This window comes from Callorhinchus milii, unplaced genomic scaffold (genome assembly GCF_018977255.1).
Source record: "Callorhinchus milii isolate IMCB2004 unplaced genomic scaffold, IMCB_Cmil_1.0 Scaffold3, whole genome shotgun sequence".
Lineage (NCBI taxonomy): Eukaryota > Metazoa > Chordata > Chondrichthyes > Chimaeriformes > Callorhinchidae > Callorhinchus > Callorhinchus milii.
This window is the reverse complement of record NW_024704744.1, coordinates 62,077,166-62,103,879: the sequence shown is the minus strand read 5'-3', so window position 1 is coordinate 62,103,879 and position 26,714 is coordinate 62,077,166. Positions and strand designations below refer to the sequence as shown.

General features: G+C 40.8%; 1 protein-coding gene across 5 annotated transcripts in view; it reads left to right on the top strand.

Annotated features, from left to right (window-relative positions):
- The window catches only part of ltbp1 (latent transforming growth factor beta binding protein 1), a 204,438-nt gene that overhangs the window by 105,527 nt on the left and 72,197 nt on the right, over positions 1-26,714 (top strand). For 4 of the 5 annotated variants that reach the window (XM_007898451.2, XM_007898449.2, XM_007898448.2 and 1 more), the window contains 6 exons: positions 8,265-8,378; positions 10,950-11,114; positions 15,566-15,796; positions 18,855-18,877; positions 19,920-20,007; positions 22,728-22,829. In XM_007898451.2, coding sequence (XP_007896642.2) covers positions 8,265-8,378; positions 10,950-11,114; positions 15,566-15,796; positions 18,855-18,877; positions 19,920-20,007; positions 22,728-22,829 — 723 coding nt within the window. The remainder of the gene's footprint in view (positions 1-8,264; positions 8,379-10,949; positions 11,115-15,565; positions 15,797-18,854; positions 18,878-19,919; positions 20,008-22,727; positions 22,830-26,714) is intronic. The other variant, XM_007898450.2, reaches the window with a different exon arrangement.

The following is a 26,714-nucleotide window of genomic DNA, read 5'->3' as shown; positions in this document are numbered from 1 at the left end:
TGTGTTACCTTGTGTTTCTTAGGCTACAGATATATCTACTCCCAAACCCCAAGGGCTGTTTGTTTTTGTCAGCCAGGTGTCTGATATATGCAGAAACCCATTACCTTGCTTCAGAGTATCCAAACCAGACTGATAGTTCCACATATGTATGCCACCTTCACATGGAAATCTCCCTGTGTCTGGAATAGAATGTGCACTCTCTCCCTGGAGGGACACACACTGCTTACCTAATTTTGGAGAATATTTGGGGCAGATTGGCAAGAGCCAAGAATTGAGGACTCCAGAGTGCGTGTTGGGGAACTGCTGAAGTTTAACTAACTAAAATGCATAGTCTGCCATTCTGCTTGTCCAGATGAGTCCTGTAGCTCAGGGGTTAGAGCAGTCGCCTCACAAACAAGAAACCTGGGTTTGATTCCTGGCAGGGCGAAATGTTGGGCAAGTTGCCTTACTCCACACACCTCTGTTTACCTAGCAGTAAGTAGGAACCTGGTTGTTAGTCGATTGGCAGATTGCTTTTCCGGGGATAATAATCCTTTTTAAAAAAAAATAATTTGGTGACTCAATCCATGACTGTTTGTGGGACAGTGCTGCGTGAAATTGGCTGCCGGTTTTATAGACCCAGTCTACCTGTTAGGGCTTTGGCTTGCAGGGCGACCAGGAATTGAGTGAGAAGAATCACTGCTCTGAGTGATTGACCTATGCCTCCAAATCCCCACAATGAGTGAGGCTGGTTTGTCTATGATCAGCAGTGCCCTGGAGTACGGCAGACCTGCCTGGCTCAGGAAGAGGACTGCCAACAGCTGCAGAGGGTAGACTTAACTCCGATATCGATTGCCAAGTATGTTAACTTGGTGCCAGGTTAGTTATGGAGGCTTTCCCCTCCCCACCCCAAGAAGCTATGGTTTGTAACCAAACTATAGTATATTTTACAGAAATATTGCAACCCAATATGTCCACCATTCACTCACAAACATGAGGCAAAATGGGCATGATTGGCAAATGGGTGCAAAAAGAGTATTTTATTGTACCTTGAGCACCAGTTTTGTGTTCAGTGAAAATGAGCTGAAAGTCGACACTAAATTGATTCGAGACCGGATTGCAAAATAATGTGAAATATTTTGCAAATGTGCAGTGTACAGAAAGTGACATCAGTGACACTTCCTGTTTAAAGCACGCATGTGGGAAACATGAAGGAAGTGATATTAACAGGAACTTGATATCTCGGAAGTCAGGGGTTCCCTTATACTTGAGTTTTAAAATAATATTATCATTGTAGGGCGATTATGGATTGCTAAATGTTTACCTCACATTACAGTCCATAGCTCTGGGGCAGGATCAGCAGTCTGATAGTATAGCTCGAGGAGCTGCTGTAATATTGAGTTTGGCTACCAGCCATACTGCAATTTACAAGTGGATCTGATTTCAGTAATCTTTTACACATGCGGGATGTTTTACATGAATCCCGACGCAAGGTCTTTTCTTCTTATAAAACCTTTTAGCTCAGCTGGTAGTATGAGGTGGTTCAGACGGAATGATGTGCAGGACCATATTGAAGAGTAATACAGTGATGCTGCTTTGCTGAAAGTATCCTTTACCTTCACTAAAATTATCTCTCAAAATATTTGTTAATATAGCTAGCTGTCTAATTCTTCTTTTATGAAGAAGATCACTTGTACCAAAATATCGTCATCCTCAAGACTGTTTTGTTCCATCAGATTAATCCCATTTTAGGGTCAAATTTGTGGTCCACCTGATAGTTCTCACATACAATGGACCACGTGTGGACGTTGCTGCCCCCACTCCCACACCCCCTCCCAGCGTCATCATTTACAAAACTTGGAGTAGGTGGATCCATAGTGTTGGACCAGCTTTTGAATGATGCTTAGAGGGTTACCGGTTTTATAGAACTACATCGGGAGGACAAGGGTGAATGACTCAATACTCCCAGCCGGTTCTCTTTGATAAAAAAAATCACATTGACTACAAACTTCACCCTGGGATTTGTAACAAGGTATTATGGAAATGTGATTGCCTATTCTCTGGAATAATGGCACATTCAGCCTTGTATGACAGTCATGCAGCCTGCCAAAATGATTTGAAATGGCATTTCCTTTTGTTCTATGCAATACAATTTATGGTTATATAGCACCTTTCATATTAGGAGGATGTCTGAAAGAGCTTCATAGGCCCGGGGGGAGGGTGAGTGAGCACGGAAAAGATGACCCAAAGCAGCAAATCTTCAAATAAGTCTTCAAGCATACTGTAACTGAAGGGGAATTTAATGACTATTAATGGAGTTACACATCTATTTAATATCAACTGTCTGGCTCAGCCCTTCAGATAAAACATTAAACTGAGGTCCCATCTGACTCTTCAGATTGATGTTAAAGATGCCGTGTCACTATCTGAAAAGAGAAAGGAGTTTCTCCTGGTGTCCTGGCCAACAATCCCCCAAATAAAATTGGGTTTTAATTTCATGGCTGTCTGTGGGACATTGCTTTGCACAGATTGGCTGCTGTGTTCACCTACGAAATCACTATACTTTACAGAAAACTCTGTGAAGCCCTTTGAGAAGTTTTAATGATGTAATAAGGCACTACATCAAATGTTAAAGTTATTGCAATTATGTCAGGTGGTGTTTGGTCATGTCTATCCAGGTGAGATATGGTTATGACGTGGATATTGAATTTAGTAATTAGGGATAAACACAGACACCCTAAAAAACATCATTATTCAATAGTTCTCATAAACTTTACTTAGCTTCCTCTCTCTGTGACTTGTGGTGAGTGGAAAAATGGAGTCATGCACCTAACTCTTAACATTGCTGCCTTTATCTGTAGCAGAGATCATGTCCTGCCAGTAATAAGACTGGAACACTAATGTATCTGTTTTTATATAAAATTCACACTTGGAGTGAGTCATGGAGCTACAAATATCAACTAGCCCTTGATGAGCTTTAAAAACAGTTTAAGGACGGCCAGGGCAGATGTTACAGAGACTTAGAAAAAGTCTAAGAGGAAATTTGTCTCAGTGATGGGAATGAGATAGTGTGTAATAGCACATTTTTTAGTCCTACATACTGGATTGGAGGTATGATGAGAGGCGGGGTAGGCTGGGGTTATATTCCTTAGAGTAGAGGAGATTGTTTGAGGTATTTCAAATAATTTAATGAACTGACATGTTAGATAATGATAATCCTTACATTTGATACAGCACCTTATTACGTTGTTAAGACATCTTAAAGCACTTCACAGGATATACTGTAAAGTGAGTTGACTGTGTATACGATCACAAGATTTGTTTGGATGAAAAAGGCCCTTCAGCCCATCTGTTCTCATCCCTCCAATACCCCCAACACCAAGTCCTTCCATCACAACATCAAACTGCTTTTTAAGCCTGGCTTATCTAATCACTGCTCATAGCTCATTCCTCTATACACTGAAGATCATCCTTGTTGCCCTCCTCTGCACATTTGTCTTCAAATTACATGGTCATGACACTTCACAGCAAATCATGTGAAGGGCATTGAAAGGTCCTCCCAATGAGAAAGGTGCTATATGAAATTCAAGGATTAAGGTGATGTACCACACACATAAGCAGAATTCACTTTGAAGGAATTGGGAGTACAGTTGGAGCTTGCTACGGATTTGATCTCAGGCTCTGCTTCACCTCTGCGGGTGCCAACTGGCAAGAACACTTTGTGGTGTGCCAATGCTAAGTATTCGCAAAAAGAAACAGCCACAACTGGAATGCAATACCTCCTGCACAACTAGTAGGTGGAGATCACATTTCTGTATTTATTTAATTTTTTTTGTCATTAATACAGTGCTGGTGTGGTTACATAATGATACACCTTAATATAATAATATAGTATCAAGTAAACACTTTATCTTATCTGTCAAGAGCTGTCTCATTCGACATTTGACCAGGAGTCCAGTAAACCACTAAATGCCCTTTGGTGTTTTACTTTGCATGCAAAGGAAACTAACTGACTCATTCAGAAACCTATTGAAGTCCCCACTTTGATGATAATAATGTGGGAGGGAAATTGTTCCGTGCTGGAGTAGCAAGGATTTCATCAGGAAGTTAAAATGTAAAAGCCTTTCCCTCATTATTTTTTCTCCACTCTAACTGCAGCGCTGATAAACGGTGATGAAAATAACTATTTACTTGAATGAAGCGAGATTCTGATAAAAAACAGAGAGTAATGTTGCTGCCTGGATCAATTTTGCAACAAGAGCAAATTACATTTCAAGACCTACTTTGCTGCTGAGAACATACGACAATTAAGTGCATCAGTCAGTTTACTTTAATTGCTTTACTCATTATTATAGTCCATTAATGCAATTGAAATTAGATTTTTATAGACTTTGCCAGCATGCTGCAATCAAAATCATTGCCTTTTTGACTTTGGGCCCTGGTTTAAAAACCTTAAATGTGCAGAATTAAATGGCACAAATACCATATCAGGGAACTCAATATTGGCTTGATTTGTTTCCAAAGGTCAGGGAATTTGTGCTGTGTGAAGACCCAGATATGTTTCTGCTAATGGGTAAGGTTACTGAGTGTGTGCACCTTAGGTGGGATTTTCTAATTCTCAGTGCATTGCTGATAGTTTTACAACAGTTGGAATTTCAGGCGTACATTCCAGTCTATTTTCTACAAGTCAAGCTCACTTACTCACTCACTCACTCACTCACTCACTCACTCACTCACTCACTCACTCACTCACTCACTCACTCACTCACTCACTCACTCACTGCGCTATCTCCATAAAATCACTGTAAATAATTACTGGCTTTTAGTAAGTGAGGAACCTAAGGAAGGTAGAAGTCTCTGAGTCCCTGAATCCCAAGCACTTTGAGACATCTTCCCCACATGAAAGGCACTATAAACATGTAAATTGTATTGTACTGCATTGATTGAACAACCTAGATATCAATTAGAAGTAACCCACCCGCTACCTGCAACAATTAGATTGTTCATAGCAATTATTTTCAAAAACTCAGGGAATGAGAGGTTAATGTTTGCTTTCTCATCTATACAAAGAATATACATTTTCACAAGTATGTTTTTACAGTGTGGTTTTAGGATCAGGACGTGGGGTAAGGAGTATTTTGGCTCAGGATGTAGGGGGCTAAGCAGTATTTTGTGGACCTGTTAAAAGATGACTATTGTGGGCGATGCTGGAGTTAACTGCTGAAGTGAGGGATTCAAACACATGAGTTTGGATTCAAACATCTCCCAAACAAATGGAGCGGATGGAACATGACGAATTCTTGCAGACGAGCTGGCACAGTACAGGGCCCAGATGTGGAGTGAATTCCATGCTGCACCAGTGATGAAGTGGGAGGAAGAAGCAGTGACTACGAGACAAGTCAGTAGAGAGACTTGACACCCCCCCACAAGCATGTTGGACAGATCGAAATGCTAAGTGCAACTTAATTGATGGTCATTGAAAATGAAGTTTAAGAAAATATGAAAGAATTCAAAGTTTAAAAGCTTTTCCCATACATTAGCAATTAGCTGCAATGAGTAATGGAATAGGACCACGGGGAGTGGGGGAAGTTGCTTGATTGTTTAAATATCTATTCAAAGTTTAAATCGTAAAGTTTAACCTTAAGCTTTATTCCTGTGCTACATGGAGACCCCCTCCCACTTCTCCATGGCTTGGTATCCAAACCTGTTACTGTCAGAGCTCCGAGACACGATGCTGCATGAAAACTGCTGTATAAGTGCAAGTTGGTGTTCTGTTTTGTAGAGATGTAATACAAGTTTTGACTGTGATGAACATCTACAGGTTTCACTCTGGAGATTTGGTGTGAATAATCTTCCTATAAATCAGTGCTTCCTTCGTTTGTACTGTGTGTTGCTGGCTTCAGCACAGTGTGACCCAAACATCAGTGCAGACTACCACTCTGAAGCATGTTGTACCATACAGCTATGCCGTTTACTGCTGCCAAAATGTTTCTGATATAAGCCAAGTTATGAGAACATTTTGGGAGATGACAGATTTAAAACTAAAGTAACCTGCGTTTAATTTTATTGAATACAGTCATGCAGTCATGTATGTAATTTATATATACTGTATATTTTTCTTGTGCATGCATAAATATCAAGCTGTTTCTCAGGTTTGCAATGATTGGATAAATACTTGAGGAAACGTAACATAATAATAATCTTTGCATTTGATATAGTGCTATATCACATAGTTGAGATGTCTCAAAGCTGCACATGATTTACTCTGAATTGCAGTGACTCTGTTTGTAGATGAAGAAAGCAGCCAATTTGCACACAGCAATGTTCCACAAACAGCCATGAAGTGAATGACCAATTTTTTCTAGAGTATTGTTGGCTAGGTCACTGGGAGAAACTTCTTCCCTTTTCGAATAGTGCCATGGGATCTTTAATGTCTACCTGAACAGGCTGGCAGGGTCTCAAATTAACAAATATTAAAGGTATGGAAAAAGATTGAATGGGAACAGCGAAGGAACTAGAAGCATCATAGTGTTGAATTGCTTGCTTTTGCTTTGTAAACTTTCTATGATTCATCGACCTGACATTTACAAGGAAAAACCTGTGCAAATAAGAGCAGGAAAAAAGACTGAATAGACACCAGAATGAAAAACATTTTGCACCATTTTCTGCCCAGTTCTGCCTTAATCCAAGCTAACTGCCTCGTGGCACAAAATGGTGGCTTTTTCACTGTTCAGCTAATTCTCAAGGGCTAATAGGAAACCTACAAGTAATGTAGAAAAAGAGTCTAGCCTGGGAGTGATACAGAGAGTCAACGCTGAATGGAATGGTAGCAGTGCATTTATTACCTGAATAGATGAATACAGACCACATCATTAAATACAGCCTGGAGAAGTTAGCTACCTGCAGATTCTCTCTACTTAATTCACTCTCTACTCCTTATACCAGATCCAGCATGTCCCATACATTCCGTAACATGCCTGGTGTGGTTCACATTCATGCTCCAGTATTATAATTACAGCTGAATCTTCAATAATATGTGCACTCCTGTATATATATATAATTATGGATATTAATAGCAACCGCACAAAAAATGTTTTTACTTCATGAAAAATATACTGTTGTATTATGTTTTGTTTTGTCATCTTCGGGACTATCGGAGTCCTGTAGTTCAGTGGTTATAGCACTCGCCTCGCAAGCGAGAGACCTGGGTTTGATTCCCGTCAGAGCAAAATGTTGGGCAAGTTTCCTTACTCCACATGCCTCTGTTTACCTAGGAGTACGTAGGAACCCAGTTGTTAGTCGATTGATGGATCGCTTTTCCAGCAGTAGTAATTCCTTCAAACAAAAATTAATAAAAAGTTGGTCACTTCAATCCATGGCTGTTGGTGGGACACTGCTGTGTGCAATTGGCTGCTGCGTTTCGCCCACAAAATATACAATCAATTCACCTTACAGTATATTCTGTGAAGAATTTTGAGACGTCTCGAAGACGTGATAAAGTACAATATCAAATTCAAGGATTATTATTATTTCCTCATTAGTTGCTTTCCTTATTTTACTCGGTGCCATTCTCCCATTGAATTCTACCATTAGTATTGCTGCATGGGTATTTTATACAGTTCACACACAAGCCTTCCTGTTTCACTCACAAACATGTAGACATGTAGAGCACTACTGATGTCCTATTATCAGATGACTCAAGCAACAAGTAGTGTTGGTTACACATTAGCAGCTCAGTAGTGATCAGCCTTAGTGCCTTTACACTCATTTGTCTGAATATAGAACTTATGCTCCATTAAAAAATGGCAAGTGATTAGAGAGAAAAGGAGCAGGGGACAGAGATAAAGTGAGATATGAGTAGGTGAGATCAATATTGTTATGACTGAGCATTACAGCTTCTCATTCTATGCATCACTGATTCATAGGCCTGAAAATGGCAGACCTCCCATAGCAATCAATGCAAATATGCACTCACTGTATCAGATTTTTATAACTGTATTGGGATCATTTCAGTTCCTAGTACAGCATGACAAATTGCACCATAAACTGTGTAAATACTATATATTTTCAGAATTTTGTACAATAAATAACAAATTGCATTCAAGTAGTGCCTTTTGGGAAGACGTTCCAAGAGTTTGCACCTGAGCTGAGGTGGAGGGATGGAGGGCAAGGGAGGTGGTTGGGGGAAGGTGACTGAAGGCATAGTCGAAGAAGAAGCTTGAGATACCCAAGGTTAGGGGTATGATTATCGGTGAAGGCTTACATGACGAGTCTTATTTTTCTAGATATCAATGAATGCCAGCTACAAGGTGTATGTCCCCATGGAGAATGCCTGAATACCTTGGGCAGCTACAGGTGCAGATGCAAGCCTGGATTTGTAGCAGATCCTGCCTGTAACCGTAAGTAAAAGTTTAAGAGCACAGTTTAAATATCGATCCTGTACCAAAAGAAATGTTAACACCAATGCACTTCTCATGCTTGGAATGGGAAAGCCTTGAAAACAATAGTTTTTCATTCAGAAATATTTTTTCCCCAAAGATACCAATGACCTATGGAACATCCGTGAAAAAAAAGTATCTTTTAGTTAAAGAACATCTTGTAATTTGATGCTGGTGACATAGACGTGGAAGACACGTGGAACCTGAAAGCTGCGTCCCACAAATACCGTGTTTTTTTGCAGGAACAGCTCGGCTTCTGACCATTACACAGAACCAACTGCATTGTCTGTGCTGTCGTGATCCATAGATACACATTGGTGTTAATTTGCACTGATTGCGATCTCGAGTGAATTTTGTGTTCTATGCTTATAATGGAAGCTATCAAACACTGCGTGACAGTCCTTCTTGTGAATCAAAACTTTTTTATTTCAACATTATAGAAACTAAATGTTTTGTGCATAAAGCGATAAATTCTCTGCCTGTATAATGGAGTCTAAAATGTTGTGATTTCTATTAGGAATTTTCAATAAGGAATCCTGGTCAATTTCCAGCTACACCCCCCTACCCCCTCTCCCACCCCAGCAACTCTGACCTGGAAGTAGCTTGAGCTTGAGCCATAACACTGCACAAACACAAGTAAGAAACACAAGATAAACAGAGATTGCACTGTTGGGGTCAAAAGTGTATCTTTCACAACAGGATTCACAAAGCAATTGTATATATTGAATCCTGTTGGTAACTAGGTGTGCACCTCATTAATCCTTATGATGCACAACCAGTTATTGTGAAAGCCACATTATTGAGCCAGACTATTTACCTCATGTGCTTCTTGCTTTTGTGTGGTGTTATGGCTTTCTATATAAACATGAACAACTGAGCTTTAAAACAGCCAAAAGGAAAGGGTTGATTTTAGGTTAACTTGATTTTTTTCCCCACCCCTATCAAATTATGCGATGCCATTAATGCTGAAAGGTATTGTTTGAATGCTAACCAAGAATCAAGGTGTTTTATAAACTGTGTCACAGCTGCTGTTAGTTACTGGAGTAACTCAATTAGCTCAAACAGTTTTCAATGCCAGATAAGTGGGTGTAAACAAATTAATATTTTAACAATGTGGTTGAGCAAAATTAGAATCCTTGTGAAAAACAATTACATGGAGAGTATGTTACTGTCTTCTCTCAGCATATGTGAACGTTCTTCTGACAAAGGTGGCAAGTTTTTTTTCTGGGTGTTTGATGAAATTGCTGTTTCAGGTGTTTGAGTTGATCTGTTACTAAGACATTCGACAAACTTGTGCACCAGTCACGACAGACACTTCCTAGATCCCGTTGCAGCTCCAGCTATGTACACGGCTACAGCACTGAGCCCTGTGTTGGGCTATTTGCATTCACTCGTTCTCGTTTTGATTTGCAAGAAAAAAAATCAACATTTATGTGCTAGGTATTCCAGGCCAAAGGAGGCACCAGCATCCAATTTAAATACCCAATTGTTTTTGCTATTTAGGCTTAAAAGTGTTTTCCTACACTTGGATGGCTTGTCCTTGCCTTGCAGCCATTTTGATATCAGTGTCGGTGATTTGGCTCGGGTTGGAGACCTGTGACTTCATCTATGAACTGTTAACTTGGGGGGCCATTCTTCCAGCTTCCTTTTGGCTTCCTGCACCAATATTAATTTCATCTGGAGCTCAAAATGTATACAACAATTATTTGAAGGAGCGATGGTAATCAGATGGGCAAAAGGTCACACTGGTAGGATTGACAGAGCTGGTTTCTTCTCCCCCTCCCCCTCCAAATCACCACCAGGGACAAGCTTGGTACATTTTAGAATACAGTATGGCTGGCGTATTTTAAACACAGGACTAGACTAAAATGCACACCATACCAAAGTTAGTTTAAGCACTACACAGATAAGAAAGAGTGCCAATCTAACAGTACATAAAAGGTCTGCACATGGTAGTCAGTCTAATACCGTTACAACTAACAGAAAAGAAATTGGAATGAGGAATAAAATTGCCCCCTTATTGCCTGCAAAACCTGAATGATTTAGATTGTTCTGTGAGCATGTCAAGGTTGTTAAAATAATGTGACAATACAACATTTTTTAAAAAAAGTGAGTGTGGATTTTTATATAGAGCACTTAGCAATCTTGCACTGCTCTCAACCCTGAGGCTGCTACTGTACTAATTCAGGTGCATGGAGAAACACTTCCAGCTTATGCATTTTCTGTTGGGGCCATGCTGGCTTTCCCTTTGCTCCGGTTTAAAGCTAAATATTTGCTAACTTAAGATCTATGCATTTCATGACTTTGGCTCTGACTTAGTACAAAAGGTGCTTCAAGCCTTTCTGTGCTGGTATACACACATACACACGCACACATTCACACACACATGCACACAATGGTGTCTTAACGTATATTGTTTTCACTTTGTTTGCTGTTTTTTTTCCTATCCTTTTCAGCTGGTGATGGAATTTTAATATTTAAAAAAAAGATAATTTCTGGCAACCTCCCTCCCTTTTTTCTTTTCTGCTGCAGCTGAAAATCTTTTAACTGAAGAGAAAGGGCCCTGTTACCGATTTGTCAGTGCAGGGAAGCAGTGCCTGCATCCTCTGTCTGTGCAGCTCAGCAAGCAGATGTGCTGTTGCAGCGTTGGCAAGGCTTGGGGCCCAAACTGTGAAAAGTGTCCCATTCTGGGAACAGGTAAGGGCAGCAGACAACAGCATATAACATTTGCTTCATGGAATCCGTTTACTGCTCCTCTGTCTTTCTTCGCTGGCTGCTTTGACTACTTTACGCTGGTTTGTACTCAGTGGCAGAAAGCAGGCATTAGAAAGTATTACCAGAACTCACACAAATCAATTGGGGTTTGAGGCTGGGGAAGTGAGGAGGAAAGACAATTGGTCCACATTATGAATGACTAATGCGGATGCTCCTAAAGGCAGCTCTGTCTTTTTGTTTTCTACTCACTAAAGTTAGCAGCTAAGAAAACCCCTGCTTTGCGAAGAAAACATCACACGTTTTTATAGACTCTCTTTCTGCGGGACACAATGTAGCCTAGAAAGAACATGTTTCAATAAAATTGCAGCTGACATGGCCTTATCCAAAGTTGTGGTAAAATAACAAATCAGTCTTGTTCTGGAATAGCCAAACAGGTGATTATCAGTTTGCTGTTTCTATTGAAGAGAGTTGATGGAAATTCTTTCAGATTTAGGATCGTTTTTGCATGTTAAAACCTTACAAAGGAAAAGATGTTGAGATGTTTGACCACTGTTGGGGATAGATTTTATCTGGGTCTAGATTTATTCTATTTATGTTGCAGTTTAGAGCGTCCAGCATTTGGCAATTGTTGATTTCAGAAAGAAAAACTTTTCTTAAAAGAAAATCGGCTTCAAAATTAAGCCTGGATTGAAGAATTTGTCAAATTCTGGATGCAGTGAAATGCTGCATAGATTGAGTGATTCAGATCGTATAGATGCATTCAGTTAGACCTTCAAATGAAGGAGACGGGAATAGAAGGCTATGGGAGTGAGTAAGAAGTGGGTGGAGGTTCATATGATGTATAAAAATCAAGACGGACTGGTTGGACAAACTGAGATCTGTTAGGCTGTGATCACTAAAAATAGGATCTTTCCATTACGTCCTTGTGATTGGAGATCCTGTTAGAAACATTTGACAAAAAGATCACTATTTTTAGTGGTCATGTCATGAATAGACCCCACTATCTATCCATAGGCATGTGTGTTGAATGTAGGCTGGCTGAGGAGACTGTGGGGTCTGATCTCACTCACAGAGAAACAAAATCACTGTTTTAGCAGTCACAGTATGACCAACCCTGCAACTTCAAATCCGTACAAGTATTCGGTTACACAACAATAACTTCAGGAGAAACTCGAACATTATATTTGGAAATAATAAAATGGCGAAAATACAGCTCCCAGAAGAGCCTTCTGTATTAGTTACAGCTTGCACTAAAATATAAAGAGTAAACTGGGAAAAGAAATGCTCAGTGGACTATATATCACTCTACTTTAACTCAGTTTTGGTATCTGCCTGGTTTATTTGGTATCAATCTCACCTCTGAGTCAAAAGGTTGGAGTTCAAGCCCCACGTCGAGATTTTGAACTCACAATCCAGGCTGACACTCGGAGGAGCACTGCATTGTCAGAGGTGCCGTTTTATGAAAGAAACATTAATCTGAATCCCTTCTGCCTGTTCAGGTGAACATTAAATATCTCATGGCAATCTTTGAAAAGAGAAGGGTGTTGGCCAACAATCCCCCAATTAAAATTGCTCATTCACTTCATAGCTGTTTGTGAGATGTTGCTGTACGTAAATTAGCTGCTGTGTTCGTTGATAAAATACGCAATCACTCATCTTTCTAGTAACTCTTGTGAAATGCTTTGAGACGTCTTTCTGATGGGAAAGCGCAATAGCAAATTTAAGGATTATTATTGTTCTGTCAATTTAGTCAATAGACTTTGGGAGCAATCTCCTTATAAACCTGTCTAAAATACATAATTATGGATAATTCCTTAACCTTTCTAATCAAATGACATGAGAGATATACGTTTACCACAGATATACTTGAGGTACTTATGGTCAAATCTTATTCCCATTATTTGTCTTCTCTCTGGCGCTGCTGTTTTCACACTGGGTCAGGTGAGGCTTTCATGTCCGGGACTGGGATAGGCACAAGATATAGTCAAAGATCCCATCATTGCAAACTCAACGGAACCACTCCAACTTCTCCCTGTAAAATCACAGGAGCAGGCTAGGCTGTGAGGTCCCAAAGATTCCTTATTATAAGGTAAACAATTTCAATCATAAGAGAGTTTGTATAAAGAAGGTCCTTCGGCCCATTTGATCTAATCCTTCCGGAATTCCCACCCTATTGTCTTCCCATCACAGAATCAAGCTGTTTTGAGTGTCCTGGACTAAACTGTCCCAAGGTTGGATTGAGGCTCAGGCCACCCAAAGCACCTCCTCCGATTAAAGCCAGAGGCGCTTTCCCGAGCAGCCTAATATAGAACGAGATGGATCTCAAATACAGTGAGGATTTCCCAAAAGGGCTGAAAGTACATCATGATGTATTTCCAGAGAGGATAAGTTAAATGAAAAGTGCTTCCTTCAGACTGTATTCCCCAGTAAATACAAATTACACATAGTGAATATGCAACACAATAATAAGCTCTTCGTGGATCAGAACGCCATGTCCTTGGAGGTTGAATGTTAATTATCAAGAAGTGTAGCCGTGATTCCCATTGGTGTTACTGAGGACAATCAGCAGTGGCTATGAATTAAGAAATGTAGCCAAGCTCCACTTCCAGGTTGCTCTATTAGAGAGCCATAAAACCATGACCATGTTTCATGGGAAAATTCCAGAGCTGCAATAAAAATATTTCAGGTAATAATTGGCAGATGAGAAAACCTTATTGTTGCAAGTCTCCATCACACTGCCAGGATTAGGTAGAATGCTTTTATGGTGGGGGAGGGTGGTTCTAAATGTGACGATTTCTAACAGGATTCCTTAATAAGGACTTATTTAGTCAGACCGTCCGACACAAAGCCTCATTAAGATCAATGGAGCTGCCTCAGTTTTTCTTTCTAACTGGAGTGACTAATTTGCTGAAGTATACGGACAGATGCATTAGAAATATAAATTCCTCACTCACAGTACACAGAAGTATGTCACTCCAAACTGCGAGAACTCTCTTCTCGCATAATTTTCATAAGGATAAAAGCTCCTGTGGAGCTTGTCTGACTTGTGTCAGGAGCCCCTACTTGCAGCTCAGAATTCTCATCAAGAAATCATTTATCAAGAAAAATCTTTTGATGTCAAACCCATAATAATAATAATGATTATTGTATTAGTATTATAATTTTTTGTCCTAGTGGAGTGACATTTTACACGAATGTTATGGATGAAGAAAGCTTTTCGACCCATCTGATCTCATCCTTTCAGAATACCCAACACTACTGTCCTCCGAGCACATCATCAAGTTGCTTTTTAAAATGTTATACACCTCTTTGTATTCCTCTCTGAGACACCTTCTTAATTTGCAGGGCTCCATGCACCACTAATTTCATGCTGCTCAATAATTAAACACATTCCCCATCCACCTTCATTCTCTGTTGTCACCTTCAGGCGAATTCAATGTTGTTGGGACCCTTGGATATTGTGTTGTGGTCCCATTGAGGCAGAATGACTTCAGTTTGTTTCCTCTTCTGCTACGTTCGAAGGTTGATAATTGGAATTTGAGTTCCCATCCCTGATATTGTTAAGCACTTTGAGACATCCTCCTGATTTGAAAGATGCTACATAAATGCAAATTGTATTGTAGTGGGCACCATTTGAGTGTGGGGATTCCTTCAGCCTGGATCATTGAGGCTCATGGGGGAGGGGGTGGATGATAGATATGCTTAGCAATAGGTTCCATCACTTTGTTCAACTGTCTTGGTGCATCCGAAAGTATTGTTTACTTATCAAGCATCATGACATGAAGTGGCATTTGGTAATATGCATGGAGCATCACAAATTAAAGACTTGTCTTAAAGTGGACTTAATGGAGGCATATAACGTTTTATAGATGATTCCATACCTTCAGATGCACCAAGACGATAGAAGAAGAGATGGACGACTTTGACCTCACTAATATAGAGAAGATTGCAACATATGTAGTGAATACAGTGTACATGATTGCAGGAAGTGCATGTGAAAGGAATCAGTAGTTAGGCCATCTGGAAAGTCCACATTCACGGTCTGAAATTCAAAACATGGGAAGAAATAAAGCGTTGTATGTGTGTAATAAACATGCCCCCACCCAGGGAGGAGAAAGGAAGATGCACCTGATCCATTCAACTTACCTGATCATAATGAATAAACACCTGCAAATAAAATTGAATTATTTTGGGGATCTCATGACTGCGGTCAAGAAAGAAACATTTCGACAATGCAAGTAAATGTTTTCTAATGGTTTGAATCACTTTAGTTCTAAAAGTTCCACAATATCAGAAAGTGCAAAGAACCCATTCATGTAATATTTAATGCTTGTTAATGTCAGAGTTTAAAGACATGTAGACTTTTACAAGGTTGGAGATATCGAATGAAATTTAAAACACGCTGAGCTTCATTTTTGCATTGCCCACAACAGCTGCCTTCAAGGAAATCTGCCCTGGAGGAATGGGCTATCACGTCAGCCAGACCGTCAAGAAGGTGACTGTTCAGCCTGAGCCAGGTGTTAAAGTCCCTGGTTTTGTACCGATTAAAAACAAGATTATACTCTCTAAGCCCTTACCTACTCCAGCTCAAGTACCACCGGAACAGGCACCAGTGGAAGCCTTCTCTGAAAGGACAGAACAGCCTGAGGTTGTCATACAAGAAGGTAAGAAAATAAGGCATAATGTTTACTGTGCTCGCTTTACCATCAAACCGGAGGTCAAAGCTCCATCAGGATCTTAACCATGAAATTAATATCCAATTAAAGCGCTTTGATGTGAAAGTCACTATATCAAGTGCAAGGATTATTTATTATTTTTGTTTTAATGTAAGAACATGCAGAATTTTGGAAAAATCTTCAATTCACACTTAATTTGGAAGCCGGTTTTGCACATTCTTAAAAAAGAACTAGTTTCCAAAATTATGCACTTCCCTTGTAAATTCTAAGTCAATGTTTTTTTTGATCGAGAAGAAGGGAGAAATTATTTCCACTGGCCAGTGAATTAGTGACTAGAAGGCACTGATTTAAGGTAATCAGCAAAGGGGGAGATTATGAGGAAATTTTTATACAAAGCTTTGTTTGGATTGGGAATGCCCTGGCGGATTTGATGGTTGAGGCACGATCCATATTTGCTTTTAGGCGAGAACAAGATAAATATCTGAAAATGAGTCATTTGCAGAGTTATGGGGATCAGGCAGGTAAATTGGGGTGAATTGATCGCTCTTTCAAAGAGCCAGTACAGACAGGATTCGCCGAATGGCCTTCTTCTGTGCTGTAAATTTCTATAGTTCAAGGTTAAAACCATGAAGAATTTCGGACTTCAGGGTTAACTGTCAAAGTACATTTATTGACAACAATGAGACGTATCCCTCCAGAAAAAGCAAGCTGCCCTTGAGGTGCTGATCGTACTATGGACACTTCAGGCATACCTAATAGATGAGGGTTTCTTTCCCAGTGAGATGAATGGAAAACTGAGTTCATTCATAATTCTGTGTGTGGATGTTTTCCATCACTCGGCGTTGTTCACTGGGCTTTTGAAAATACATGCAGCAACAATCTGATTGAAATTCTTTCCAACCAAGAGCACAGAGTTGAAAATACCTGCAGTGCCATTCACGCCTCACAAATCTGAGCAGAGAGGAGGATCTCTTAACTTACACCACATCAGCAAGCGTGACCTTCAGGCATCAGCAGCCTGTTTGACACTTGCGCACGGTAACTTTAAAGATTGTGCAGCAATTCTGTATGAAAATGTTGCAAAATTAAAAAAAATACTCAAAAATCATTGAGTAAATCTTCTTGTGATTCTATATCTTGGCTTATATAATGCTTGTTATCAAAACCTTGCAGAAAATCATACATTACAAGCATTCAGTGGAAGAACTAACATACTTCAAAGTAACAAAATGCTTTTGGCCCTGGCACTGGGAACAGTTCAATAGGCTGCCCAATAAATATTGATATCTTAGAAAAAATCCCACTTATTCAGATCAAAGTTGCAACTGCAAATGCCACCCAATGGTAGACATTTGTGCTGAATGCATTACATGTTACTGTTTAGTATTTCCTAACAAATCTGATTTCTGTGCCACATCTCTGTTTTCATATCACTCTTAAAGGAAGGATGCTATTGATCTGACAATTCACAGTACAGCTTTGCACACCCATCATCCCAGTCCTTGCCAGTCTCCACTGGCTGCTTGTCTCCTGTTGAATTGATTTCAAAGTCATCACCCTCATCTATAAATTCAGCCACTCTTTAGCACCTTCTATCCTCTGATTTCCTCCTACCCTACTCATCTGCCTGCCTGCTCACTCTGTTTAGCTATGTGGGCTTGTTGTGCATCCCATTCCCTCTCCGGGCCACCATCAGTGGCTGAGCCTTCAGTTCCTATCCACCTAACCTCTGGATCTACTTCACTTTACCTTTCTGGCATTGCTGAGTAACTTATGGTCAAGTTGAGTGTGAAAGACAAACTTTAACTACAACAGCGGGATTTAATGTGATCATCTCAAGCAGCACGAAGAGCCAAAATGCTTGCCAATTATGATAGGCGTTGCTTCTTCACAAAACCTAAGATGTTCTGATGTGAAAACAGAGGGAAAAATGTCACAGTTTGCACAGCCACTTAGTCATGTGGCTTCATTAAGGAAGAAGTCTACCTCACGTTGTGTTCAAATGCTCCATGGAGCTGCCTTGTCTAGGCAGCTGGAAATGTTGTTTGCTTACAGCAAAGTGGACAGACTTCACGCTGTAGGAAGCAGCATAATAACTTTGGCTTCAGAGCTTTCCAAATGCTTTCGGTATTCATCAGCAACTTAGACGCTACACAATATTTACCCCTTGCTGTGCTTTGAGCAAGGACAATGCTGCAGTTTTCTTGGCAGAATGTCCTCTTGTTAAAAGCACGAAATCCCAAAGTCAGTGGAGACTGCACAAAAACACATCACAATAAAGGTCTTAATTGGGTATATGAGATCCAGCAGGAGAGAACTATTGTTGATTCATTCAACAGTTTATTTGGGGGTAAAATGGGCTTTGGGCTGAGAAAAGAACAAGCCCTTCACCCAGTGCTGAAGCTTAAAGCAATTTAGAAAGCTTGTATTACCACAATAAATAGAGGCTGTGAAAAACATACTGTGGATTTGAATGCTCATTAGATTTATTTGTCCATTTTTATTTTGTCTGCATATTCCTTGTCTCCCCAGAGTATACAGATGAGAATATATCAACAAAAGTGGCATTTCTCTCAGACCCTGGCACGCCCCTCATCCCCTCCAGTCTACCTTTGGAAGCTATGCTTTCAGCCACTATGGCCTGAGACTCTGGAACTCTACCTCAATCTCCACCTTGCCCCCTCCTTGTCTATTTTCCTGTTGTGCATAGGCATTTACTGACTAATCCATCACCACAATTTATAAGAAGCATAGCTTACAAAATACACAGTTATTATACTTTGAGCTCTTTGGAAAATCTTCCCAATATGAAAAGCACTATATAAATGTAAATTGTATTGTATTATGTAAATCCTGTAAATGCTTTGAAATGTCCTCCCTAGGTTGTCCTTTGGAGGTTTTTTTCGAAGTCTTGCCCATCCTCATCATCAGCAATTTAAATGTCTGTGACTTAGTATTAAAAAGCAAAGTGTTGCATCTATAACTTGTGCCATGGTACAAAACTTGTACTAATTCTTGCCTTCCATGTATGTCTTTTTTATTTCAGTGGTTACCTTAATGCCTGAACAGGTAAGTTACCATTTAATTCACAAAGCTTGGGGGGGGGGTATATTCAAATTGATGTGTACCTCACTGTGCTACCATGGGACAGTGTGGAGAGACATGAATCCTTTCATGCCCTTACACCTTCCTATCTCTCTGATCTTGTACTACTCGCCCTCTCTGCTCAGCTAACTCAGGGCTGGTGCATGTTTTCTTGCGCCCTCTGCTCTCTTTATATCCACCTTAAAACCTATCCTGAGATGGTGGAATTGGACATTTACTCTGTTACCAATCTCCGGCATGCCATTGGAAGGAGATGCTGAGTGGAGACCAAGGGAACATAGAGCACACACACAGACACCCAATGAACTGACTGATTTCAGTCATAATAATTGGGAAGTTTTGAATTTCAGACCGTGAATGTGGACATATTTTACGTGATATGCTTTTGTAAAATCTTCAACTTAATTAACTATATATTTTTACCCCTTCTCTTAAGCTCTCTCTTCCCTTCATCCCCCCTCCTCCTACCTTCAGGTCTGCTGGGCTTACATGGAGGAGGAGTCTCCTTGTCCCACTCTGCAGCACTGAACACTTTATACTGCCATACTCTGTTAATGTCAGCTGGAAAGTTTGCAGCAAAACCTCCTGTGCCCTCAAGAATAGCCCATGTCAAGTCTTTGAACTCTAAGCTGACAATCCACTGCAGTGCTGGGAGGTGCCGTATTGTTGCATCACAGTCCTTTGGATGATACGTTAAACAGAGGTTCTGTCCTTCTGTTTAGGTGGATGTTAAAGATCCCATAACACCATTCGAAAAGGAGAATGGAGTTCCTCCCAGTGTCCTGGCAAATAATCCCCCAAATACAAATTGGACACACACTTCAGTACTGTTTGTAGGTGATTTCTGTGCGCAAATTAATTGCCTCATACACCTACCAATACACAGTCACTTTACTTCACAGTAAAATGCTGTGAAATGCTTTGAGTTGTTCTCCCAATGTGGAAGGCGCTATATCAAATGTAAGGATTATTATTCTTATAAAAGTTTGCTTTTCTTTAAATCTAGGAAATAGAAGAGAAAACGAATGCAGAAGGTGGTCAGCTCCAGCTATCGCCTAGCATTACCACTAAACAAATAGAGCCTGGCTTCCCTGGTATGTATTCTTTTTATACCACAGCTCCTATCACTGCATGTTTATTTTTTTCTCCATGTCCAGCTGTAGCAACTCGTGAATATAAATGTGAGTCTATTTTGGATTTATCACATGAACCTAGGACTTTACCATATCTGCTGCTACAATTCCTTTCACTGCTGCTATTTTGGGAAAATAATTTGAGGAACATTCATAGAACAACAACAAGATTACATTTGTATAGGGCCTTTCACGTCGGGAGGACGTCCCAAGGCGCTGGACAGTGTACAGCATTTCGGACTCGAGCTGGGGTTGGGGGGGGAAAGGGGGGGTGGGGAAGGGAGGTGGCCGATGGCATGGTCGAAGACGAGGATCTTGAGGCGGTGCTTGAAGGAGGCTAAGGAGGGGGCGAGGCGGAGTGACTGTGGGATGGAATTCCAGAGGTTGGGGGCAGAGAGGCAGAAGGCTCACCTGCCAGTGGTGGGGTGGGTGGGTCGTGGACGTGGAGCAGGGGGTTAGGAGGTTGCAGAGGTAGGGTGGGGTGAGGCCATGGAGGGCTTTGTAGGTGAGGACCAGGATCTTGACCTGGATCCTCTGAAGGATAGGGAGCCAATGGAGTAGGGTGGGAATGGGGGAGATGTTATTGTTATTGTTCTTTCTGAATTAGTTTGCAGTGTGCAAATTGGCTGCTACATTTGCCTACACTTTATGGTAAAATTCAGGGAAATGCTTGAGATGTCTTGATGATATGATAAGGCGATGTATAAAATGCAAGAATTATTTTTATTTAGTACGTCCTCCTGTGTAATTTGTTGTTGTTGTTATTCATTAATAATTCAGCGGAGAGAAATTATGAAAAACATGTTGCTTCATTCTCTCTTCAAGTTGTTGACAGTGCTCTGAGATGCTATTGTGCGTGAAGGGTGCTATATAAATGCAGGTTGTTGTGTATTCTCACCTTCTGTTGAGAGGATACAACCATCCAGCTTAACACTATTGTGAATGTTATCTATTGGACTTCCTGCTAGCGGGTAGTGGTATTGATTGGCTGGTTAATGGGAAACTGGTGTATCACTGATTGTTTGTTTTCTGTTTGGTTAAAGTATAGTATCATGCTAACTAGCAGTCCAATCCCATGATCCACAAGCCAAAATTGCATTGAGTAGTTGGCTTCTGGGCGCAAGCATTGAGAAGCGTATTGAGACTGGGGAGAAGTTCACCTGGGAACCAGTCAATCTGTTAATTATTATCATGGAGTCCTGTAGCTTAGTGGTTAGAGTACTCGCCTCGCAAGCGACAAGACCCGGGTTCAATTCCCCGCAGTGTGAAACGTTTCCTTACTGCGCACGTCTCTTATTTATCTAGCAGTAAGGAGGAACCTGGTTGTTAGTGGATTGGCAGATTGCTTTTCCGTGGATAATAATCCATCAAAAAAACATTTGGTCAGTCATGGAAACATGACTGTTTCTGGGATATTGCTATGCACAATTGGCTGCCACGTTTCACCCACAATTATAGAGTCAATTCACTTAACAGTATATTCTGTGAAGCACTTTGAAACAACAACAACAAAATTACATTTGTATAGCGCCTTTCACATTGGGAGGATGTCCCGAGGCGTTGGACAGACTAAGAGTTACGAACCCGAGCTGGGAATCGGGGTGGGGGAGGGTGGAGTGCAGTGGATGAAGCAGGGAGATCGAAAGCATGGTCGAAGAGGAGGGTCTTGAGGTGGGATTTTGAAGGTGGGTTTTGAGGGAGAGGGCGAGACGGAGGGACTGCGGGATGGAGTTCCAGAGGGTGCGTGCAGAGTGGCAGAAGGCCCGCCCGCCAATAGTGGGGTGAGCAAGGCGGTGGACGTGAAGCAGGCCGGAGCCCGCTGAGCAGAAGGAGCGAACAGGATGGTAGGGAGTTAGGAGGTCGGAGAGGTAAGGGGGGGCAAGACCATGGAGGGTTTTGAAGATGAAGAAGCTTTGAGACGTCTAGAAGACGTGATAAGACACTATACCAAATGCAAGATTATTATTATTGTTATCATGCTGCCTTTTCCAATTTGAATGTTCATTAGCACTATCGGTGTTAATTAATACATCATAATAATACAAGAACCACAATTGTGTTTAGTTGCTGAGCTGTATTGGAATTTGATATTTCCTTACAGCCATCTCATCCACGTTTGCTTTTGCTAAACTTTCCTTTCACAGCATCTATTACTGGCTCATGAGCTGCCTCTTTTTACAATACAATATAATTTACATTTATATAGGGCCTTTTTTATGTCGGGAGGAAGTCTCAAAGCGCTTGATAATGCCAGCCGGACACCCAAGCTGAGGGTGCCCGGCTGGTATTAGTGGGGAGCGGGGAGAGGACAGATGACTGTAGTCAGAGAAAGTTGGGGGACAGACACAGGATCAGATTTGGGGGGAGGCAGCCACAAATATGTACTCCTAGACTAGGAGCAAGGTATCAGCAGGGCATGGTCAGGTCGTTGGCATGGAAGGGACATGGGCAATGGTGAGAACTGCAAACATTTCTTAATTCCTTTCTGATGTATTTTGTTACTTGCCCTCCCCTCCTCTCTGCTACACAGGGTCCCATGACCACACTTTCATTTCTGATGGATAGTCAGGCTTGAAATGTTATCCTTGTTTCCCATTCAGAAGCTGAGTGACTGTTGTGAGGTTTTCTATTTATTTCCACTGTGTAGTTTTATAAGATGTTTGTTCCTTTTGTCATTATAGAGGTAATAGAGAAAACCTCGCCACCAGGACCGGTTCACATTGCCCCTGAGGTTTCCACTCCAAGCGTCTTGCCCCATCTTATTGCAGCTACTCAAGTTGCAGGTACAGTAAACATAGCAGTTTTAGCATTGGTTAAAGAAACATGGAATTTTTTTATTTCATGCATTTGTCCAAATTGGTTGAAGGACCTTCTTCTGAATTGCAATTTCAGGCAAATATGTACTAAACCTCAACACTGGCATTTTGCTTTTTAACAGTTAAAATGTTAAGCCCGAGAACAGGGCAATTTACAAAGGAAGTTGATATTCATAGTTCCCCAGAATTCAGATAAAACTTGTCATTTATTTTAGTCAGATGGGTGTCTGACACATGCGGAAACCCAGCACCATGCTTAAGAGTATCTAAACTCAACTGGGAGTTCCATGCATCCCACCTACATGTGAAACTCTCAGTCTAGTTTAGCTAATCTTAGCATGGTGATGGGTTTTCAGATAGTCAGCTGACCAAAAACTTGTCACTTGAAGGGGAAAATTTAAGCAGATCTTTTCAGTGCTGAATGGTTTACACAGGAAAGCTGAACATGGGCTTGTATAACTCTGCCAGGTGCCATTTCTTCATTGTGATGGATAGGATTTTGCATCAATTGTAGGAATGCTGTGAGTCATGTCTTAGGAGGACTCTGTTGCCTTTAAAGCACTGAAAATGTTAACAGACCTTTATATCTTTAACGATCCTCATGTATATCTTGCCTGGTGTGTTTCTTTAAAAATAGTCTTGTTTACTTTTGAAGCAAATGGAACATCCGAGTGTTACAGCTTTCAGCATTGTCCTTCCACAACTAAACAGGTGAAGGATGTTTAAAGCTAGCGTGAGCCTATATTAAGAAACAGGATTACTAAAGTAATCAAATTGGTTCTCTAGATATGGTTTCCGATTAAACATCCTCAGCAATGGATATTTAAAGATAAGATAGCATTTTGCAAAGGTCCCTTCTGTATTTAGGTGCATCCTGTGCTTGCAAAGGCTGCTATCTCTCGGCGAGTTAAAAACACCACACAGATATGAGCAGGAGGATTGTATACTGCAGTAACAGGCAGGCAGTCATTGGGTATCCCAACTTGTGCTGAGATAAGAGTCTAGAAATCACAAGAGCGTCTGATATGCATGTAGGAACGTGAGAAAGCATGGAATAAGGAAAGGCCATTCAGCCCATTAAGCAATATTCCTTTACAACCAGGGAAACATATCTCATCAATGCTTTATCCATCCACTCTGTCTCCTTGCAGGTAGTGTTGTATAGATGCCCCGTTTTTCCACCGGGATTGAGAACATTCTCATCAGGTAAAGAGTAGCATAAATGAGTCCTAGCACTGAAAGAAAAATGTCTCAGGACATACATACAGTGTGTCTGCACCATAGAGCTCCACTACATAACACTGACCTGCGAGATTTCTTCTCCAAACTGAGATCCCCTTAGAGTTGAGGTCTCGTGTTGATGTGGTTTACCTGAGGTTCCCTGCAGAAGAGGCACTTCAAATCCCCATGCACTATATACACTACAGTTTTCCCATTGAGAGTTTTCTCAATCCTAGTGAATCACAAACTGCAGAATATGCATACATGTCCTGATTGAATCAATAAATCTTTGGACTCTTTCGCCCTCACCATCACTCCAGACAGCTGTTTGTCTGATTATGAGCTTCTCTTATCCTGTAATTTCTCTGCAGGAGTCTACACAGAACGTTTCTAAGGCAGATTCATATGCTGTTCTTTGAATGTGTTAAAGACCACAACACTGACTACTCTTGTTGTGAATCTGCTCTATAAAGTCACCATTGTGTGTGGGGAAAACACATTCCTTGTAATCTCTAGTATTAGTAGTATCTATTTTTATATCATTTTGGAAATGGCCACATTCCCACTGTTTGCATTTCTCCCTTCACCATCAACGAAAGTTGCAACCAAACATAAAATTTCAGCAAGCATATCTTATTTTGTAAGGATTTAGTCTCATTGGATGAATTTGGATCCTGGACATTTTGAAGGAAACCCTGTCAATCAAAAATGTCACATGTTCTCTTCCTACCCACTTGGCCTGAGTGACTTAGACAGCCACTGTTTCCATCCCCCGCTCTAACCATGGCACTGTGAGGCCACCCGCACAGAATAAAGCACTCAGTTTAACATCTTAACAAGCACATGAACACCAAATTACATAAACACCCCTTTCCCTTACCCTGTGGGGCATTGCTAAAGCAGATTAACTGTTGCATTTGCTATAGTCACTGCACTTAAAAAGTAACTTACTCAAGGGAATTGCCTTGAGAATTATAAGACTGTAACAAAGGCAAGCATTATTCTTAATGCAGAGCGTACATGTTTAAGAGCCTTTTGTGAGGCAATCGTTTAGATAAATTCTGCATTTTAAGAGGTCACCTCTAAGAAGCTTGATGTAGGTCTGAAATTGCGACATACATGTGGGGGGAGGAGGTGGGGGGTTCCTTTTTCACTCGTTCTAAAATATCCTCTGTGCCTCACTCCATTTCTGGGGTTTCCATGGGAGAGTGTAATTACCATGAAATTCTAGCCTTGTGTATGCTTCAGCCAACTTGTGTGGGCCAGTAACTGGTGGCACTATTATTTGCATTCCTCCCGATTGGTGCAACAGCCTGAACAGCATTTCATCTGTTCCTCACAGCAGTTCCCAGAGTAGTTCTGATAAGAACAGCATCGTTTACTACCCTTTGTGCTCTTGCCATTCTTCGGTCGGTTATTAAACTTGGCTCATTTTCAATTTCATCTGTTGAGTGTACTTGTTCCCACTGTAGCACTGACTCAAAATTGACATCTCAAATCAACCCATTTCACTCTTAATCCCGATCACTGCCTTTAATCTTATTCTATCTCAATCTTAATCTAACTCTGTTTTGAGCCATTTTGCACAATTTTATAGCATCTTGGACTTAATACTTTAATCTTAATGTTGATTAGTACCAATCATGACAACTTTTATTCCAGATCAGTTGTAATCTACCTCAATCCAATCCACTGTAATTTTAATCCATTTTAATCGTAATCCTACTCCGTCTTAATACAGCTCAATTTTACCCCACTAGATTGGAATGTGCCTTTATCGTAATTCCCTTTAAACACAACCCAGTTTAAGATTCTGTGATATTCTTATGTAGTAACATATGTATTTTTTATTATTAATAATGTATATATATTGAAATATATTGTCATATGGGCAATTGTTGGAATACTGATCATTTCCTTAAAATTTTACAGTGGGAATTCAGTGGGCACATGATTATATTAGAGTTGGTTTAAATCTAAGACTAAATTTTTCCCACCATTGGCAGGAGAGCCTTCAGCCACTCTGCCCCCAACCTCTGGAATTCCATTCCCCAGTCACTCTGCCTCGCCCCCTCCTTAGCCTCCTTCAAGTCCCGCCTCAAGATTCTCCTCTTCGACCATGCCATCGGCCAACCCCCTTCCCCACCCCCCTTTCCCCCCCGCCGACCCCAGCTCGGGTCTGAAATGCTGTACTCTGTCCAGTGCCTTGGGACGTCCTCCTGACATGAAAGGCGCAATACAAATGTAATGTTGTTGTTGTTGGTTTGACTACTGTAGAAGATCAGTGGTAATGCAACATGGACTCTTATGTGTTATGTGTGCTTCATTGTAGCAGAAGTTGGAATTGCATTATGTTTCAGTTTTATTCCATCTCAGTTTAAAAAGAACACCATATACCTGCATTTTTAGTTTATTGTTCACATGTTTTGTGTTCACAAGCCAAGGAGACAGCAATCCACACAAGTGCAACAGCCATCCTCTCCTTGCTCTCTTACACAATTGCAGATCAGGTCTTAGATCACCTCCTAGTGCTTGCTATCAACAACTGCATGTGCAAATGTTGACAGCATGTTTACTGATCCTAACAAAGCAATGGTGAGGCAGCAATAGTACTATTAGAATGAAAAATAC